Source organism: Podarcis tiliguerta (assembly GCF_965153285.1).
Source record: "Podarcis tiliguerta genome assembly, chromosome: 1".
Taxonomy (NCBI): domain Eukaryota; kingdom Metazoa; phylum Chordata; class Lepidosauria; order Squamata; family Lacertidae; genus Podarcis; species Podarcis tiliguerta.
This window is the reverse complement of record NC_139534.1, coordinates 74,130,061-74,144,940: the sequence shown is the minus strand read 5'-3', so window position 1 is coordinate 74,144,940 and position 14,880 is coordinate 74,130,061. Positions and strand designations below refer to the sequence as shown.

General features: G+C 40.2%; 1 protein-coding gene across 2 annotated transcripts in view; it reads left to right on the top strand.

Moving 5' to 3' along the window:
- The window catches only part of BBOX1 (gamma-butyrobetaine hydroxylase 1), a 36,460-nt gene extending 21,880 nt beyond the window's left edge, over nucleotides 1–14,580 (top strand). For both annotated transcript variants that reach the window (XM_083435884.1, XM_083435885.1), the window contains exons 4-8: nucleotides 2,177–2,375; nucleotides 8,160–8,265; nucleotides 12,075–12,271; nucleotides 12,720–12,886; nucleotides 13,867–14,580. In XM_083435884.1, coding sequence (XP_083292010.1) covers nucleotides 2,177–2,375; nucleotides 8,160–8,265; nucleotides 12,075–12,271; nucleotides 12,720–12,886; nucleotides 13,867–14,027 — 830 coding nt within the window. In that variant the 3' untranslated portion in view covers nucleotides 14,028–14,580. The remainder of the gene's footprint in view (nucleotides 1–2,176; nucleotides 2,376–8,159; nucleotides 8,266–12,074; nucleotides 12,272–12,719; nucleotides 12,887–13,866) is intronic.
- The last annotated feature ends 300 nt before the right edge of the window (nucleotides 14,581–14,880 follow it).

Below are 14,880 nucleotides of genomic sequence, written 5' to 3'. Positions count from 1 at the left end.
TTCATCTGCTTCAACTAGTTTAACTCAATAAATTTTTTTTTACTTTTACAAGAAGCAGAAGACACCATTTTCATCCTTATTATTTTGCACGATATGACAGGGCAAGTGTTCATAAGCCTGGTTATGTGCCACACTCCCCGCCTGATACATATTCAGTAATTGCAAAAGAGAGGTCTATATGCATTCTGATGTATGCTCATAGAACTTTTCCATGTGCGTGGGGGATCCTGGGCCAATCAGCATTTGCTCTGGGGACAGCCATAATAGTTAAATTAAATGGTCTTGAAAGACCTACATTGGCTCCCAGTACATTTCCAAGCACAATTCAGAGTGCTGGTGCTGACCTTTTAATCCCTAAACAACCTCAGCCCAGTATACCTGAAGGAGCATCTCCACCCCCATCATCCTCCCTGGACATTGAGGTCCAGCGCTGAGGGCCTTCAGGAGGTTCCCTCACTCTGAGAAGCGAAGTTACAGGGAACCAGGCAGAGGGCCTTCTTGGTAGTGGCGCCTGCCCTGTGGAAGGCCCTCCCATCCTTTAGAAGACATCTGAAGGCAGCCCTGTTTAGGGAAGTTTTTAATGACTGATGTTTTAATGTATTTTTAATTTTTGTTGGAAATAGCCCAGAGTGGCTGGGGAAACCCAGACAGATGGATGGAATATAACATTCATGTATAAATAAGGAGGTGGGAGTGCAAGTCAGGGGAGTGAATCGCTCACCTCATACTTCCCCTCCAGTCTGCCATGCAAGCCTTTTCCTCCCAATCAAGATCAGTTCTGGTATCAGAGAAGAGGTGTTTGGGCTTGACAAACCATGAGGAGACTGCACAACGGGAGTGGGGAGAGTCCATGTGCTTTGATTTCTCTGTAAATGGAGAATGGCTTAATCTTCACCCAATGTGTGACTAAAGCAACTATAACTGCCCTGCCATGTCTTAATTTGTCCTTCATTTCTCCTGAAGAGCAGTAGGAAATATGTTCCCCCTGTCATAATCTAACTGCTTAGCAATCAAGTAATTGGCAAAGGATGCTTAGCAAGTTTCCTTGGCTATCTGAATTTATTATAGAGGAAAATTTCCAATGAAGTCAAGTCATTTGGATGGTCTGTATGTACTTATGTGCTGGCACACCCACACACATTGTGCTCATATTTAGCTTGTTTGCTTCTGTTGGGTCTGTGTATCTTTGCTTGCATTATGCTACTGCTGTATAGATAGTTGCAGTAAAGGCTCTTTTCTTCCATTCATGATCCAGTAGCAGTTTTGGACCATCTGATGGTAAACCAAGAATTCCAGGGGAAATCTTGAATCATCACATGCATCACATGCAGCCATAATAGTTAAATTAAAGTAGACAATAATAATAACCCTGGGAAAGTGCATGGGTTTTGCTCCATGTGAGCATAGAAAGAGCATTTCCTGATCAGGTGAAGGGTCCATTTTTAATCCAGCATCCTGTCTGCAACAGTGACAATTCAGATGCTTTGGGGTGCATATAGGCAGAGCATGAAGACAGGCTCTTTGAGCCCCTGCATTCTCCGTGCTCCAGTAACAGTGGCTGAACCTGGAGCATCTTGCCTCTTAACTTAGTGCTTGAAAACCTTCAACTTGCAAACATCTGAGACAAGACAGATTTGGAGTGCTGTGCACACAAAGAAAAAATATCTTCAGCTAGACTGGCTAGGTTTTAGTTGGGTGGGTTCATAACGCAAGAGGCAAATGGCTTGTTAGAATTGCTTTTAAAGCTTGTGTCTGTTTATACAATAGGCAGCATTCTGTACACACTGTAAAAGAGCAAAGTCCTTTCCTGGGAAATGTCCCAGGGGTTACTTTTTGAACTTAGTATCCCCTATACATTAACAATGAGGAACGTTTTCCCCTTTGGCAGATGCAGATGCCCTTCAGAAGCCGTACAAAAAAAATTGGCTGCATTGTTTTCATGTAAGGCTAACAAAATGCTACAATGGCACTGTGAGGGTATGAAAGAGTCCTCTTTTAAGTGGAGTTGTTCAGCTCTGTGTGTCCTGATGATAGACTCCAGTTTGTAACGCTGAAATAAGTAGATCTTATTAATACTTCTCATTAATTAGTACTTATTAGTAGTACTTCTCATTAACAATGTAATAATCATTAATACTTCTTTGTGTATTCCCTTTTCTTAATATGGCTTCTACAGAACGTCAATACTGGGGTTCTGATCTGCAGCTGCCAACTCTGGCCTTTGAAGAGGTCTTGCACAGTGATGAAAGTGCATACAAGTGGCTGGTCACCCTTAAAAGGACAGGGATCGTGCTCTTAACGGGAGCTGCCAGCAGACAGGGAGAGCTGCTTAAACTTGGGCAACGTATTGGGTTCCTTCGCCTCACATTTTATGGGTAAGTTAAAGCTTTTACATATGCTTGCTCTTGTCAAATTTATGACCCATATTGCTGCTTGACATCCCTCCAGGGGTGGGAGTAGAGAGATATTAATTTATTCTTTTACTATCAATTCAGCATTTTCTTTGCATTAGTGATAGTTATGCAGCCAGATAAATTTATGTGGTGCAAAAGCTTTCCAGCCAGTTGTTTCAAGTATACAATACACTGGCACAGAATGAGTTTGCATTAATTTTTCTCCATAGTGATAGAATCAGTGGTACAAGATTCTACCAAGATACTTTACAGAGATTATGAAAATGCAAGGTTTTGCATCCTAGTTTCTGTTGCGTACTGTTTTTCCCCATTCTATCATCTAATCACAAAACGTTCAACCCGGTTAGAATGATAAAATTACACAAATTTATAGCAGTTCCAGAAATTCAGGGAAATTTATGCAGCAAACCAATGAAATCCTTATTTAAGAGAAGGCCGTTTAGGCCGTAAGGTTACCAAATTTTTTTTCAGTGAATCCGGGGACACCTTTCAACTTCAGTAGGAATGATAGGATTTTGTCAGGGGACTGATTTGTAAATTCAGGGACTGTCCCCGGGAAATGGGGATGTCTGGTAACCTTAGTTTAGGAGCCCATTTAAAGGCCTGCAAAGATAAGGCATTACAAATTTCAGCTGAAATATAGTCTCACAGTCCTGGGGACACCACTGAGAAAGGTCCTGTCCCTTTTGCCTACCAACCTGATTGCACTTACCCAAGTGGGGACATACAAGCAGGGCCTTGAAGATTGAACTTAGAGAGCAGGTAAATGTGTTCTTCAGGTAACCTGGTCCCAAACTGTTTAGGGCTTTAAAGTTCAGCACAGTGCTTTAAATGGGGCCTGGTCCTGAACTGAACCAGCAACTAGTGCAATTAGTTGGCAGGAAGATTCATGGACAATCAAAGAAACATTTAAACATTTCAGTGTGGTATAGTATAGTATAGTATAGTATAGTATAGTAATGTTTTTTATGTGTATATACAACCAGAAAGTATCCATGCCTCTCTTCAATAGCATTGGCTATTCTTCTATAGTTCTTCATGTTGTATTGTTATGATCAGGGATTTTCAATTTTGACAAATATGAAAGATCAGAAAAGAGAAAGGCTTCTTTTTATTGGTGAGGAGATGAGATTTTGACTCAAATTAGACCTAATATAAATGAGATTACCTGGCAAAAGCAAGCTCACACCTCTCATTGAGTTTGTATACATACTTAAGGTACACATGTAAGAGGCACATGTATAATTATAGTTTGCAGATAATTCATGTAGCTGAATTTATACTTTCGGGATGTCCCATGATCATATTCTAACATAGCTGTGTTCCATGATATAAATCAAGCACTGCTAGAAGTTACTTATTTTTGTTTTCCAATCTATAACTTATCAAGAAATTCGGTGGTCATGAGCAAATTTTTATTCTGAAAATGGCCCAGAGAGAAAAGTTTGTGAAACACTGTCCTAAGCTGAAAGCTCTCTGTCACACTAGAAAGTGATTGGCATGAAAATGTTATCATTTAGACATTCATAATTCAGACTTGTGGATCCCTAACAGTCTCAACCATTTGGCCTTCTGACCCTAGGCCAGGAATGGGGAACATTTGGCCCTTCAAATGTTGCTGAACTGCAGTTCCCATCTGCCACAGTTACCATGGCCAGTGACCCAGGAGGATTTGAGTTGTAGTTCAGTAATACCTGGAAGGCGATAGGTTCTCTGCAGCTGCCCTAGCCTATTCAGTTGTCATGGTCTACTTTTTGCCAATCTACAGGCCCTTGTCAGATAGATAAGAAAGGCGTCAAACCATCCTCCCTGAGGAAAGCAGTCTACAAACGAGGAGCCACTGCCGCAAAGCCCCATTCTCAGGTTGCCACCCTCCAGCCCTTTTGTGGAGTAGGTACATGAAGAAGGACCTCAGATGATGATGATCGCAGAGTTACGCTTGCATTAAAAGTTGCGCAAATCCTAAGGCAAATCCTGTTGCAACACAATCGCTTGTACCAGCATCATTAATATCTACAGTTCTGATGATTGATTCTCTCTGATGACTTGTAAATGGGGTGGGGGGAAGCAGGGGAGAAAAGGCATGCCACATTTGAATGTTACCATCTGTAATTTTGCCATTTCTGTTAGTTAAAGATTTTACTATTTTAGACACAAAATCCAGAACATCGGGGAGAGGGAGCCAAAGAATACCTTTCATGTTTTTCGCCTCTTGGATAATAACAATTCCAGCTAAACATCTCTTTTATTTTTAGCATCTCCTTTTGACAGTTAACAGTGTGATAAACAACAAATGTCTCTCCCTTCTATGGATGAAGCTATTTAAAATAAACAGAAGAAAGAAAAATACTCCTAAGGCTTGGCTAGAAGAGTCACATTCCTTCCAGAAGCAGCAATGATTTGCTTCCCCCGATAATGTTTTTGTACAAGGCCACATGAATACTGTACTGGTGTATTCAGGGTTGGCTAAGCATAGTATGGTGTGGATGGAGGAAATAGGGCCATCCAACTCTGATGCTGAGAATAGTGGAGGAGATCCTCCTCTCTCATTAGTCCGTCGCTTGCTAATGAAGAGAGAGGAAGTAAAAGTTTCAGCCAAGTACTAAGAGAATGACTAAAGGAAAACAAAACCTTCGTCTTGCTCAGCTGAAATTATCTGGTCACTGACAACAACAAATAAAATTTGGGATGTTGCCATTTCCAGAATGTATGAAAAAAAGAACAGATAATTAATCCCAGTGGCCCACTAAACAAACATTTACAATGGATATGCACTCTTCTATGGCACTCTTATATGGAAGAGACCCTGATGCTGGGAAAGATGGAGGGCACAAGGAGAAGGGGACGACAGAGGACGAGATGGTTGGACAGTGTTCTCGAAGCTACAAACATGAGTTTGACTAAACTGCGGGAGGCAGTGAAAGACAGAAGTGCCTGGCGTGTTCTGGTCCATGGGGCCACGAAGAGTCGGACATGACTAAATGACTAAACAAAAACAACAATCCACTGTGCAGTTGCTAATCTATAAATTGCATATTTAATTAGGCTGGCAAATTTGTAGAAAGGGAAAGTTTAGCACAGCCAAATTTCAACGTGGATCAAATGAACTGTCTTTTTAAAAAATTAAAAAAGTCAAAGGGGGGAAATTAAAGAATTATTTTAAAACATACCCTCCCGATCCGTGGAATTGTAGTTAAATTTTACAAGCACTTTAGATACAAGTAATTGTTAGGCCAGAGAACTTGAGTCCCAGACACATGATGAAATCAGAGGCCTGTGTGAATAATAAAAGCTGGTTCTTGGAGATGACTTTGCCCCTCTGCGCCAAAGAAAAGGGACAGAGATAGAAGCCAAACTGTGAAATGTTGCCTTTATAGCCTAGCAGACCCGTGGACAACTTTTGCACAGTGGCAGTGCTCCTGTTGCAATTCACCTTTTTTCAGGCCAACATCAGTTGAAGACCTGTGTTTGATAGCATGCTTAAGCAAAACCCAAGATTTGGGTTCCTAAATTTCAAAAATCAAAACAAGTTGCTATACAATAAATCATACTTGCAAGGAAGATCTGGCTGATCATCTTTAGACAAGAAAAAACAGACTCACAGATACAAAAATAAACTATGATGTATTCTGAAAGCATATATAAAAGGTAGTAAACAATGATACAAATAGGGCAATAAACAAAGCATATCTGTGGGTCTTTCTGTTATTTGTATTTTTTTTAACATATGGGACACATTATATATTGCACTTTGTCATTGGTCATCTTGAGAGCCAGTTGATTCTGTGCAGAAGAGGGTGAAAGTACAATAAGTGATGCATTCATGTACCTTCTTGTTGGAGCTACTCCTGTAAGATAGAAAAATAATCATTGTCATCTGTTGCTCACAAAGAGAAAGAGAGAGAAAGAGAGAGAGAGAGAGAGAGAGAGAGAGAGAGAGAGAGAGATATCGATCATATGATGCCTAACACAACACTACTAGATGACTTTAAATGATCCTCACTTACAGCACCCAAGATAAGTAGCATTAGGGTACAGAAAAAGCAACTGCCTTGGAAGAAAATACCCCCATATTTACATCTTGGTGTTTCACCCACCACGAACCAGCATTATTCAGCCCTCTAATATGGAGTTTTCCTTTCTCCTTGGGTTCTCCAACCTCTTCCTTCAACTCCTGTATCCTCCATTACTTCATTCCTCTTTTCTTCAAGCATCTTTACTTTGGGTTCCTTGCCTCTTAGTTACAGCTTCCTCTGTTAGTCTTCCAAGTTTGTACTGGGCTGCATTTGATTTTGCATCCCCCAGCATGGGTGTAATGTTCCAGTGCATTAATCGCACGGGATGCAAGCAGATTAAACAAAAGAAAAGAAAGCTATCACCCTCTTTAAATAGCTTTCCTCAGAAGCAACCAAGTCACAAGGGTTAAATTTCTTGGGAACCAGTGAATTGTTTTGGAGCCTTTTTAATTAAAGAGGCCAAACATACCATCAAGCCCAGATGACATAATACAAATTGAGCAGGGTGGAAATGTGGTTGAGGTTGTCATATTTCAGAATTGAGCTCACACTCTCTTGAGTACATAATGTACCATACAATCATATGGCATTCCCCATGACATTTAAATAGTCTTGTGACTACCATTCACATCTTTCTAGAATTTCTGCTTGCAGATTTTAGGTCTGACTCAAATCCTTGAACACATAACAACAGATAAATATTTAGTTGAGGTGTGATATAAAATAAACATTCTCAGTTTTCAGTGGGCAATGTCTTGAATATTGGTTCTACACCAAATATATGTTAAATATTTCCTTTTAAATTATTTTCATGAGCTACGACATGGGTTGCATATATTGACAGGCACTTCCTAAATAATGTCTGATCTATGTATTATGCTTTTGATATTGACGGGATTCCACCACCCAAAGTTTATTTGAACCAGAGAATGTGGTTTTCAGTCTTGGTCTCTGCTTCATATTTTGGCTGCATTGCAATGTGTTGTTGTCTTCTATGTTCCCTTGTATTTCAACCATTTCACCCTGTATAATCTGTCCCTGTTGCCAGCAAAGGCGCTCTTCCTTGTTCATGTTAGTTCATTAATCTTGGGAAATGCAGAGGGAAATAGGGAGCATTAGTTGTGCAGCCTGCTCTTAACTTCGAAGTGGAACGAATGAGATGTGTATATAGCTCAATATTTATGATTGGCGCATTTGTTTTATCTTGAAAGGCAAGTTTTGTAAAGAAGCCCTTTGATGTCCCAAGCAATATCAAAACTTAAATTTCACTGAAAAATGCAGGGCATCTAGACACTCCAAGTGAGCGCTTATAATGCTTAGAGCTTTGGTGTTTAGACAATCAATTGATTAGATTGATCAAACAGTTTTAACTGCTTAATGAAAATGAATTTATAAGTACTTCCAGAAACAGCATATCGACAAGTGTGATGTTAAAAAGTATTCCCTTCTATGCAAGAGAGACTGAGGAATGTCTCTTCTAACCATGACATTAAATGCGTAAAAGCAAATGGGAGCTGCTGGGGAAGTGGTAATTATCAAGATTATAGCTAGCAGGGAAGAGAGCTTTAACCCTTTCCCCTCTCGTCCTGGTTGTTCTAAAATAGTCATCTCATAAAAATGATGACTCACATTTTATGACCCGCCAATTTTTTGAAGTGGCCAGATTTACAGGTAGATTATTACATTTTTCTCCAACCACTCTGTTTTTTCTTTCTTGTTCATTATAAAGGCCCACATGGCAAGTTCAAGACAAAGCGGACGCGAACAATGTGGCTTACACAACTGAGAAGCTGAGTTTTCATACTGATTACCCTGTTCTTCAGTTTCCACCTGGGGTAAGAGGAAGCAATGTTCCTACATGCAGTGTTGCTGTCTAGTGAGGCAAGGAGAAAACCATCTTATCTGAAACCTGTGTTTGTCCATGTTTTTATTTACTTTTCTACCTATCATTATCTTGTAAGCTCAGGCAGAATTTAGTTGTTGAAAAGATCACTTAGCTATTGATCAAGCTGCTGCTCCCTTATTCTCAGTGACCAAAGTTTATTTCCAGATGCTATTCCATCCCACCAGTTCGTCATACAACCTGTCACCCATTATGTTATTCTTTCTGGATTCAGCTTCAGTTGGGTCTCAACAATCTACAAGAGGGGGAGACAGCATGAGGCCCCCAGATGTTGAGGGACTAAAACTCTTATCATCCCTGAGCATTGGCCATTTTTGCTGGGCTTATGAAAACTGTAGTCCACCAGCATCTGGAGGTCACTATGTTGGCTACCCATGAGAACCTCAGAAAACAGAAGTTTAGATTCTAAAAAAATATATTATTCAGCTTTGTATTATTGGTGTTTTGATGCCATAGTGGGTGGTAGATCTTACAAACTGCGAGAGATGGGGAGACATCTGTAAATAAAATGAGGACAGTATTAATTGCACAATAGCAACAACTACAAGATCTTTTCAACAGCTGAATCTTCATATGGTCTAAGCCAGTAGTCCTGTATCTATGTTGGAACAGGATTGAGAAGAAGATGGAGCTCTGTGACCGTTTTCAGAGAAGTTTTCAGAGGAACAAGCACCTACATCACTGAACACCGCTTTCCCACTAGGAAAAAGTGAGAGATCTTTAAAGTGGTCTCATGTGACCTTAACCAGGTCCTACAGCCACATGCCAACTGCATACAATCAGCATCCAACAGAGTCTTATAATCCCCTGTTGATTGCCAATAAGTCTGCAGAAGTGCAAATTGAAAAGCGTGAATACACCTTCTGGTGGAGCTTATACTAATTCCATTAAGTTCTCTGTGTAGAGACCAGTGTTCCCCAAACTTGGGTTTCCAACTGTTTTTATTACAATTCCCATCATCCCTGATCACTGGTCATGCAAGCTAGGGATGATTTGAGCTGTAGTCCAAAAACAGCTGGAGACCCAAGTTTGGGAAACACTGGTGTAGACCAATCTTTCACAACCTGGTGTCCCCCAGGGGATCTGATGAGAGTTAAACTCCAATATGAATTTAAGAAATGTAGAAGATGTGATAAGAATGGTGGATCATCAGAGGTGCTGATGGAAGTCCAAAAAGATTGTATAAGAAGTGAAGTTTGGTTGTATGTATTCTAATTAATATGTTAAAATTAATTTAAAAAAAATTATATATATAAAAAAGAGAGTTAAACTCCAAAACATCTGGACGGCACCAGGTTATGGAAGGCTCATGTAGACAAAGCAACTCTCCTAAATCAAAGGCTACTCGGCATTCACCTGTAGCTTTGAGAAATGTGCAGGACAGCCTTCAAATTCCCTTGCCCACAAGAAAGCATCCATTTGTCGAGAAGCAAAGGCATTTCAGTGGAGAACATGGAAAAAACATGTCTGTCCAGTGCTTGAATAACCTACTGAACTTATGACATGGTGACAAAAGCTCTGCCTTTCTGTCTGCATTAGCACAGGCGGGAGATTAATGTGCAGACCACAGATGCTGTCGGAAACTTTTGCTCAAGGCCCTCAGACGATTTGTAGCAATCATGTTATTAATGAATGGAGCAGGCCAGCATCATGTGCTTCTAAAGAGGTGCCAGATCTTTCACTGCGCTACCTTGAAAATTCATTTCAATGCTGTACAAGCGGGTATGGCGTGGAAACAGAGGGGTATCCCTCATGTGAGAAGCTTAGCTCACTGTCTCATGTGCCAAGAATCACACACTGCCATATGATGTTAGCCACAATCTTTTTTCAATTCAGAAATACTTTTAGGAAACAGAAATGGTGTTTTGTTTGGTCTTTTTTTTTCATTTTTGGAAGCAATCTGCCATCTACACGCTCTCTCAGTCTGCCTAATTTTACGATGCTATCTGAAACGTTGCCAAAATGTTTTGCAAAGAGTAGGAAAAAGTGACTCCAAAAATATTGTTTTCTCCCACCCCACCTTCACAACAGTCTTTTTCGGATGGTGGGCTGAGACTCACCAGTGAACCTTGGGCTGCTGCAAGGTGGGCCTCAGTGCCACATCCTGCCCAGTGCCTCCTCACTTGCTGTACTTGCTGTACTGTTCTGCTGTACTTTGGCTTTTTGGCTGAGCCAATGCCAGCACCAGGAACTCCTTGCATACTGAGTAAAGCTAGTTGGGAGGGAGGGGAGGAAGGGAGGTCTCCCTCCTCTGAGGAGAAAGAAAGGGCCTGAGAAAGTGCTGAAGGAAATTAGAAAGTGACGTAATGTAATAGATATTAACCATTCATTGGTATTAGTAAAATAATTATGTTATAAATCAATAAACTGGGTATCAAAAGGAAAGAGGTAAGAAAGGAAAGCAGTTATAGGGGGAAGAAGTGAATGTAAAAGGAATAGGGAGGAGGGATGAAAGAAACTGGCAGCTGGAGGAGAAATAAAGTACAAGCTGAGTGTGAAGTCAGAACTGGAGAAGAATTTACAGAAGGTGATTACACTGGGGTGGGCTCAGAAGGAGGAAAATATATTTTTAAAAACCTTCTTGACTTAGAGTCTCTGGATCAGCAAGTTCTGCCCAAAAGGCTGAGTCACAATATCTCGAGAGCAAAGGGCAGTTCTTGAGGAAAGCACGCCCATGGAACTCCTTGCCACAAGGAAAGCAGTAGTGAGCATGGCCACTAGGAACAATGGAAAACATAGCTCTACTTTTCCCATGTCGCGGGATGCTGCTGTGTATTCTCACAGTAGTACCTAAATGGAACTCCATTTTCCATGGCTTAACCAAACAGAGGCTCTGTTACCTCTGGACCCCTTCCTCCTATACCATGCCCCACTTTAGTAAATAATGGGGACTCCAGGAAAGCTCCAAATTTGGACAGGTCTGGGTTCTATCCCTGCTGGTTTGAAAGGATTGAAGGCATGATAGCTGACACACACAGTCATTAGTCAGTCCTACTACTTACTGCTACTGCCACAGTCATGGGCAGACAGCACTGATTTCCTTCCATAGTCTTGCAGATAAAGGTGATTAGTAGTCATACCTGTAGGAACATCAAGTGAGCAGAAATCAGTGCTTAGGCAGTTTTATATTCACTTAACCCAATGTTTTACGGTATGATTAGACTTAAGAGTCTTTAATAAAGCTCCACATAATTTTTGCACCATAAACATACCCAGTGTCTTAGTTTTAATTAGAGTAATTGCAACTACCTGAATACAATTGCCCCCACATTTTTCAGGAGCAATTGCAAAAATCGAATCAAGCAGCTGTATAATGGCTATTGATCAGCAGGCCCTTATTAGCCAGCTTTGTTTTTGTTTTTGTGTTTGCACTGAAATGGCATCTCTCCTGCCAGGAAAGAGAGATAAAGTGATGGCATATACTTATCTGTGCATATGATGGATGATCTAGGCCTGATCCAGATTTCATTTTAAGTATTATAACCATTTGCCAGTGGAGCAATACTGGTAGAAAACAGGAGTAAAGCTGTACTGAGTCAGAACCTTTTTCAGTTTAAAAAAAATCTAGTCCAGCCCATCCTGAAGGCCTAGGTTGTGTTTGCAATAGGTAAAAGCAAAGCTAATTCAGAGTTGAAATGATTTTTTAAAATAAAAATGTAGTCCACAACAATAAACTGATGACTATGAAAGGGGACATTTCTAGATTGGTGCCTGTTATAACGTGGCATTAATTTGTTACAGATCCAGTTACTCCATTGTATAAAACAGACTTCTACTGGGGGAGAAAGTGAAGTTGTGGATGGATTTCATGTAGCAAACAAGCTTAAGGAGCAAAACCCTCAAGCCTTCAAAATCCTGAGCTCCACCTACGTGGACTTCACAGATATTGGAGTTGATTACTGTGATTTCTCCATGCAGTCCAAACAAAAAATTATAGAGTAAGTAACAAAGAAGCATCTGATTATACCGTACCAATATCATCCTGTACTGATGGCACTGCCTAGCTGTTTAATCTTGAATTACAGGCAACAGTTATCATTTTGCACCATTTCAGTAACAAAATGTGAGCTTGCCATCTTGTGGACAAGAAAAACAACAACAGCTTTTTCAAAAAAAAAAAGGCTGTACTATTAGATGTATTAAGTTGTAATACACTTTGGTGGGGAGAGTTGCGGGGGGGGGGGGGGAGAGAAATTTATCTTTAATTCTGCTTTTTGTTACCATAACCCTTAGTAAAGCACTGCATGGTAGTGAAGAACTGCTGCTAAGGGAGCCTTATTAGATGAAACAATTTCAAATAACATACAAATTATGTTTTCTTACACCAAACCTGTTGAAATAGTTTCAGGACAGCACATTTTTCTCCCTATGTATATATCTCAACAGTGTGGATGAGAAAGGTGAAGTGGTTCGTATCAACTTCAACAATGCAACCAGAGACACAGTATTTGATATACCTGCTGAGAAAGTAAAACCATTTTATGCTGCTCTCAAGGACTATGTTGATTTATTAAACAGCAAGGATAATAAATGCATCTACAAAATGAAACCAGGTAAGGAAAGTAACTGCATAATAAGCCAAAATGCTTTCAGTAGCAAGAATAGCAATTTTCTTATGGAGGAGTGAAGAATCTGCCAGTTGTGGTTTCTCTCAGTTTCCCATTTTTTTTTAAGTCTTAAATACAGTTCATTGCATTTCCTCAATAGGTTGCAATTTTAAAAAATGAATTCACCAGCATTTTAGTGCATATTTCTCCTAATATACACATTGCATGCAATTTTGACTTACGTACATTTTTTGCAAGGAATTTCTCTTGCATTTTTATGTCATTTTCCGCAATATATACAATTTTGTACACATTCTTTTGATGAGAGAATTGAATACCAAAAATAGGTTAGGCGTGAATTTTGAAAGAGAGATTTTTTCCCCAATTTGCTTTTTTTTTTTTTCATGAAATGGGAAAATTCACCTTAAAAATGTAAACTGCACTGAATTTCTCCAACATTCCTACTCTTGGGTCTGCTCAAAACTTTATTGTCATTCCTCTCTAGCTATGTAGCGATATGTGTGTGTGTGTGTGTGTGTGTGTGTGTTCCCCTTTTCCTTCTTTGGATGTTATTTGGCTAGTGCAATAAAAACCAATAAATTTGTATTATTTATATATGCATTGCCACATCCATTTAAAAAAATGCCTTGATGGGGCTTCACTAACACAAAACATTGTCAGCTATGAGCAGGATTGACCCACTCATGAGGTAACCGCTTCAGGTGGCAGAATCCACAGGGGCAGCAGACCCCAATGTAGATATATATCCTCCTCCCCGCCCCCCGGTTCCTGATGTAGATCTTCCCTCACCCTTGTTTCCCAGGTAGAGAGGGAGGCACCATTTTGTGGTTCACCTCAGGTGCCAAAATGTCTTGGGCCGGGCTTCTCCTGGTCTCTCACTTCTCCTGGTCTATCACATTTTCAAAAACTCTATACATGTTTACTACTAATTGTATTCTAAAACGCACCCTTCGTCATATTTATAGGTGAAATAGTAGTGTTTGACAACTGGCGTTTACTTCACGGTCGGCAGAGTTACGAAGCAGGAACAGAGATATCCCGTCACCTTGAAGGGGCTTATGCAGACTGGGATGTGGTGATGTCAAGGCTCCGGATTTTGCGAAAGAATGTTCTGAGCAGAAAGTAACCCTTGAAAGTTTGACTACTAGGGACTTGCAGCCTGAGCAGGTGTGGGGTAGCCTTCAACGGATCCACTAGGTTTCCAGTGTTCTCAGGGAATTCCTGGCTGTCTTAGCTCTTGCTCCGCTGTTAAAACAAGGTTGACGTGAGTGGTTAACATAACATCATGTAAACGGCCTTTCCTCCTGACAACAGCCTGGCCAAACTTCCTATTTTTCCCAGAGATTTACGGGCAAGGAAGCAACTAGGATGACCGGGCAGAAGTGGTGAAGAATTTGCAACAAGTATTGGAGCCCATCTGAAAGTTTATGCTTTGCCAATGATGTTGCCAAAGAACCCAGAATGGGCAGGGGGCTTTCTGGCAATGGTGTCTACTTTGTGGAATATGCTCCCCATTTAAGTCCACATGGTTATATCACTGCTGGTCTGTAAGCAAAGCTGTTTTGTTTCAGCAGGCTTTTGAAGGGTGCTGTTCACTGCTTTCATCTGGCTGTATCTTTTATACTTTTTATTGATTTGGGTGGGTTTTTCAAAAAATAAATGTTGATTTTTCTTGTGTTGGCTATCGAGAGTTTACTGTTTATTATTATTCTAAACTTCTTACAGACAGAAAGACAGGCTAAAAATGGTGTTGATGACAACAGTATCAACCACCACCACCAGTTATCAGGTTTTTACAATAGAAATATGTGGGTTTCCCATTTGCCTGCTACATGGAGAGCAACACATTTTATCTTCTAATAAGTCCCAAAAGATTATCTGAAAGGCAAACTGATACTACTTTTCTTTTAAAATAGTAACAATAAACAAGCACAGAGTGACTGCAAACCATACTGAAAGTATGACAGTGAAAAATGTAT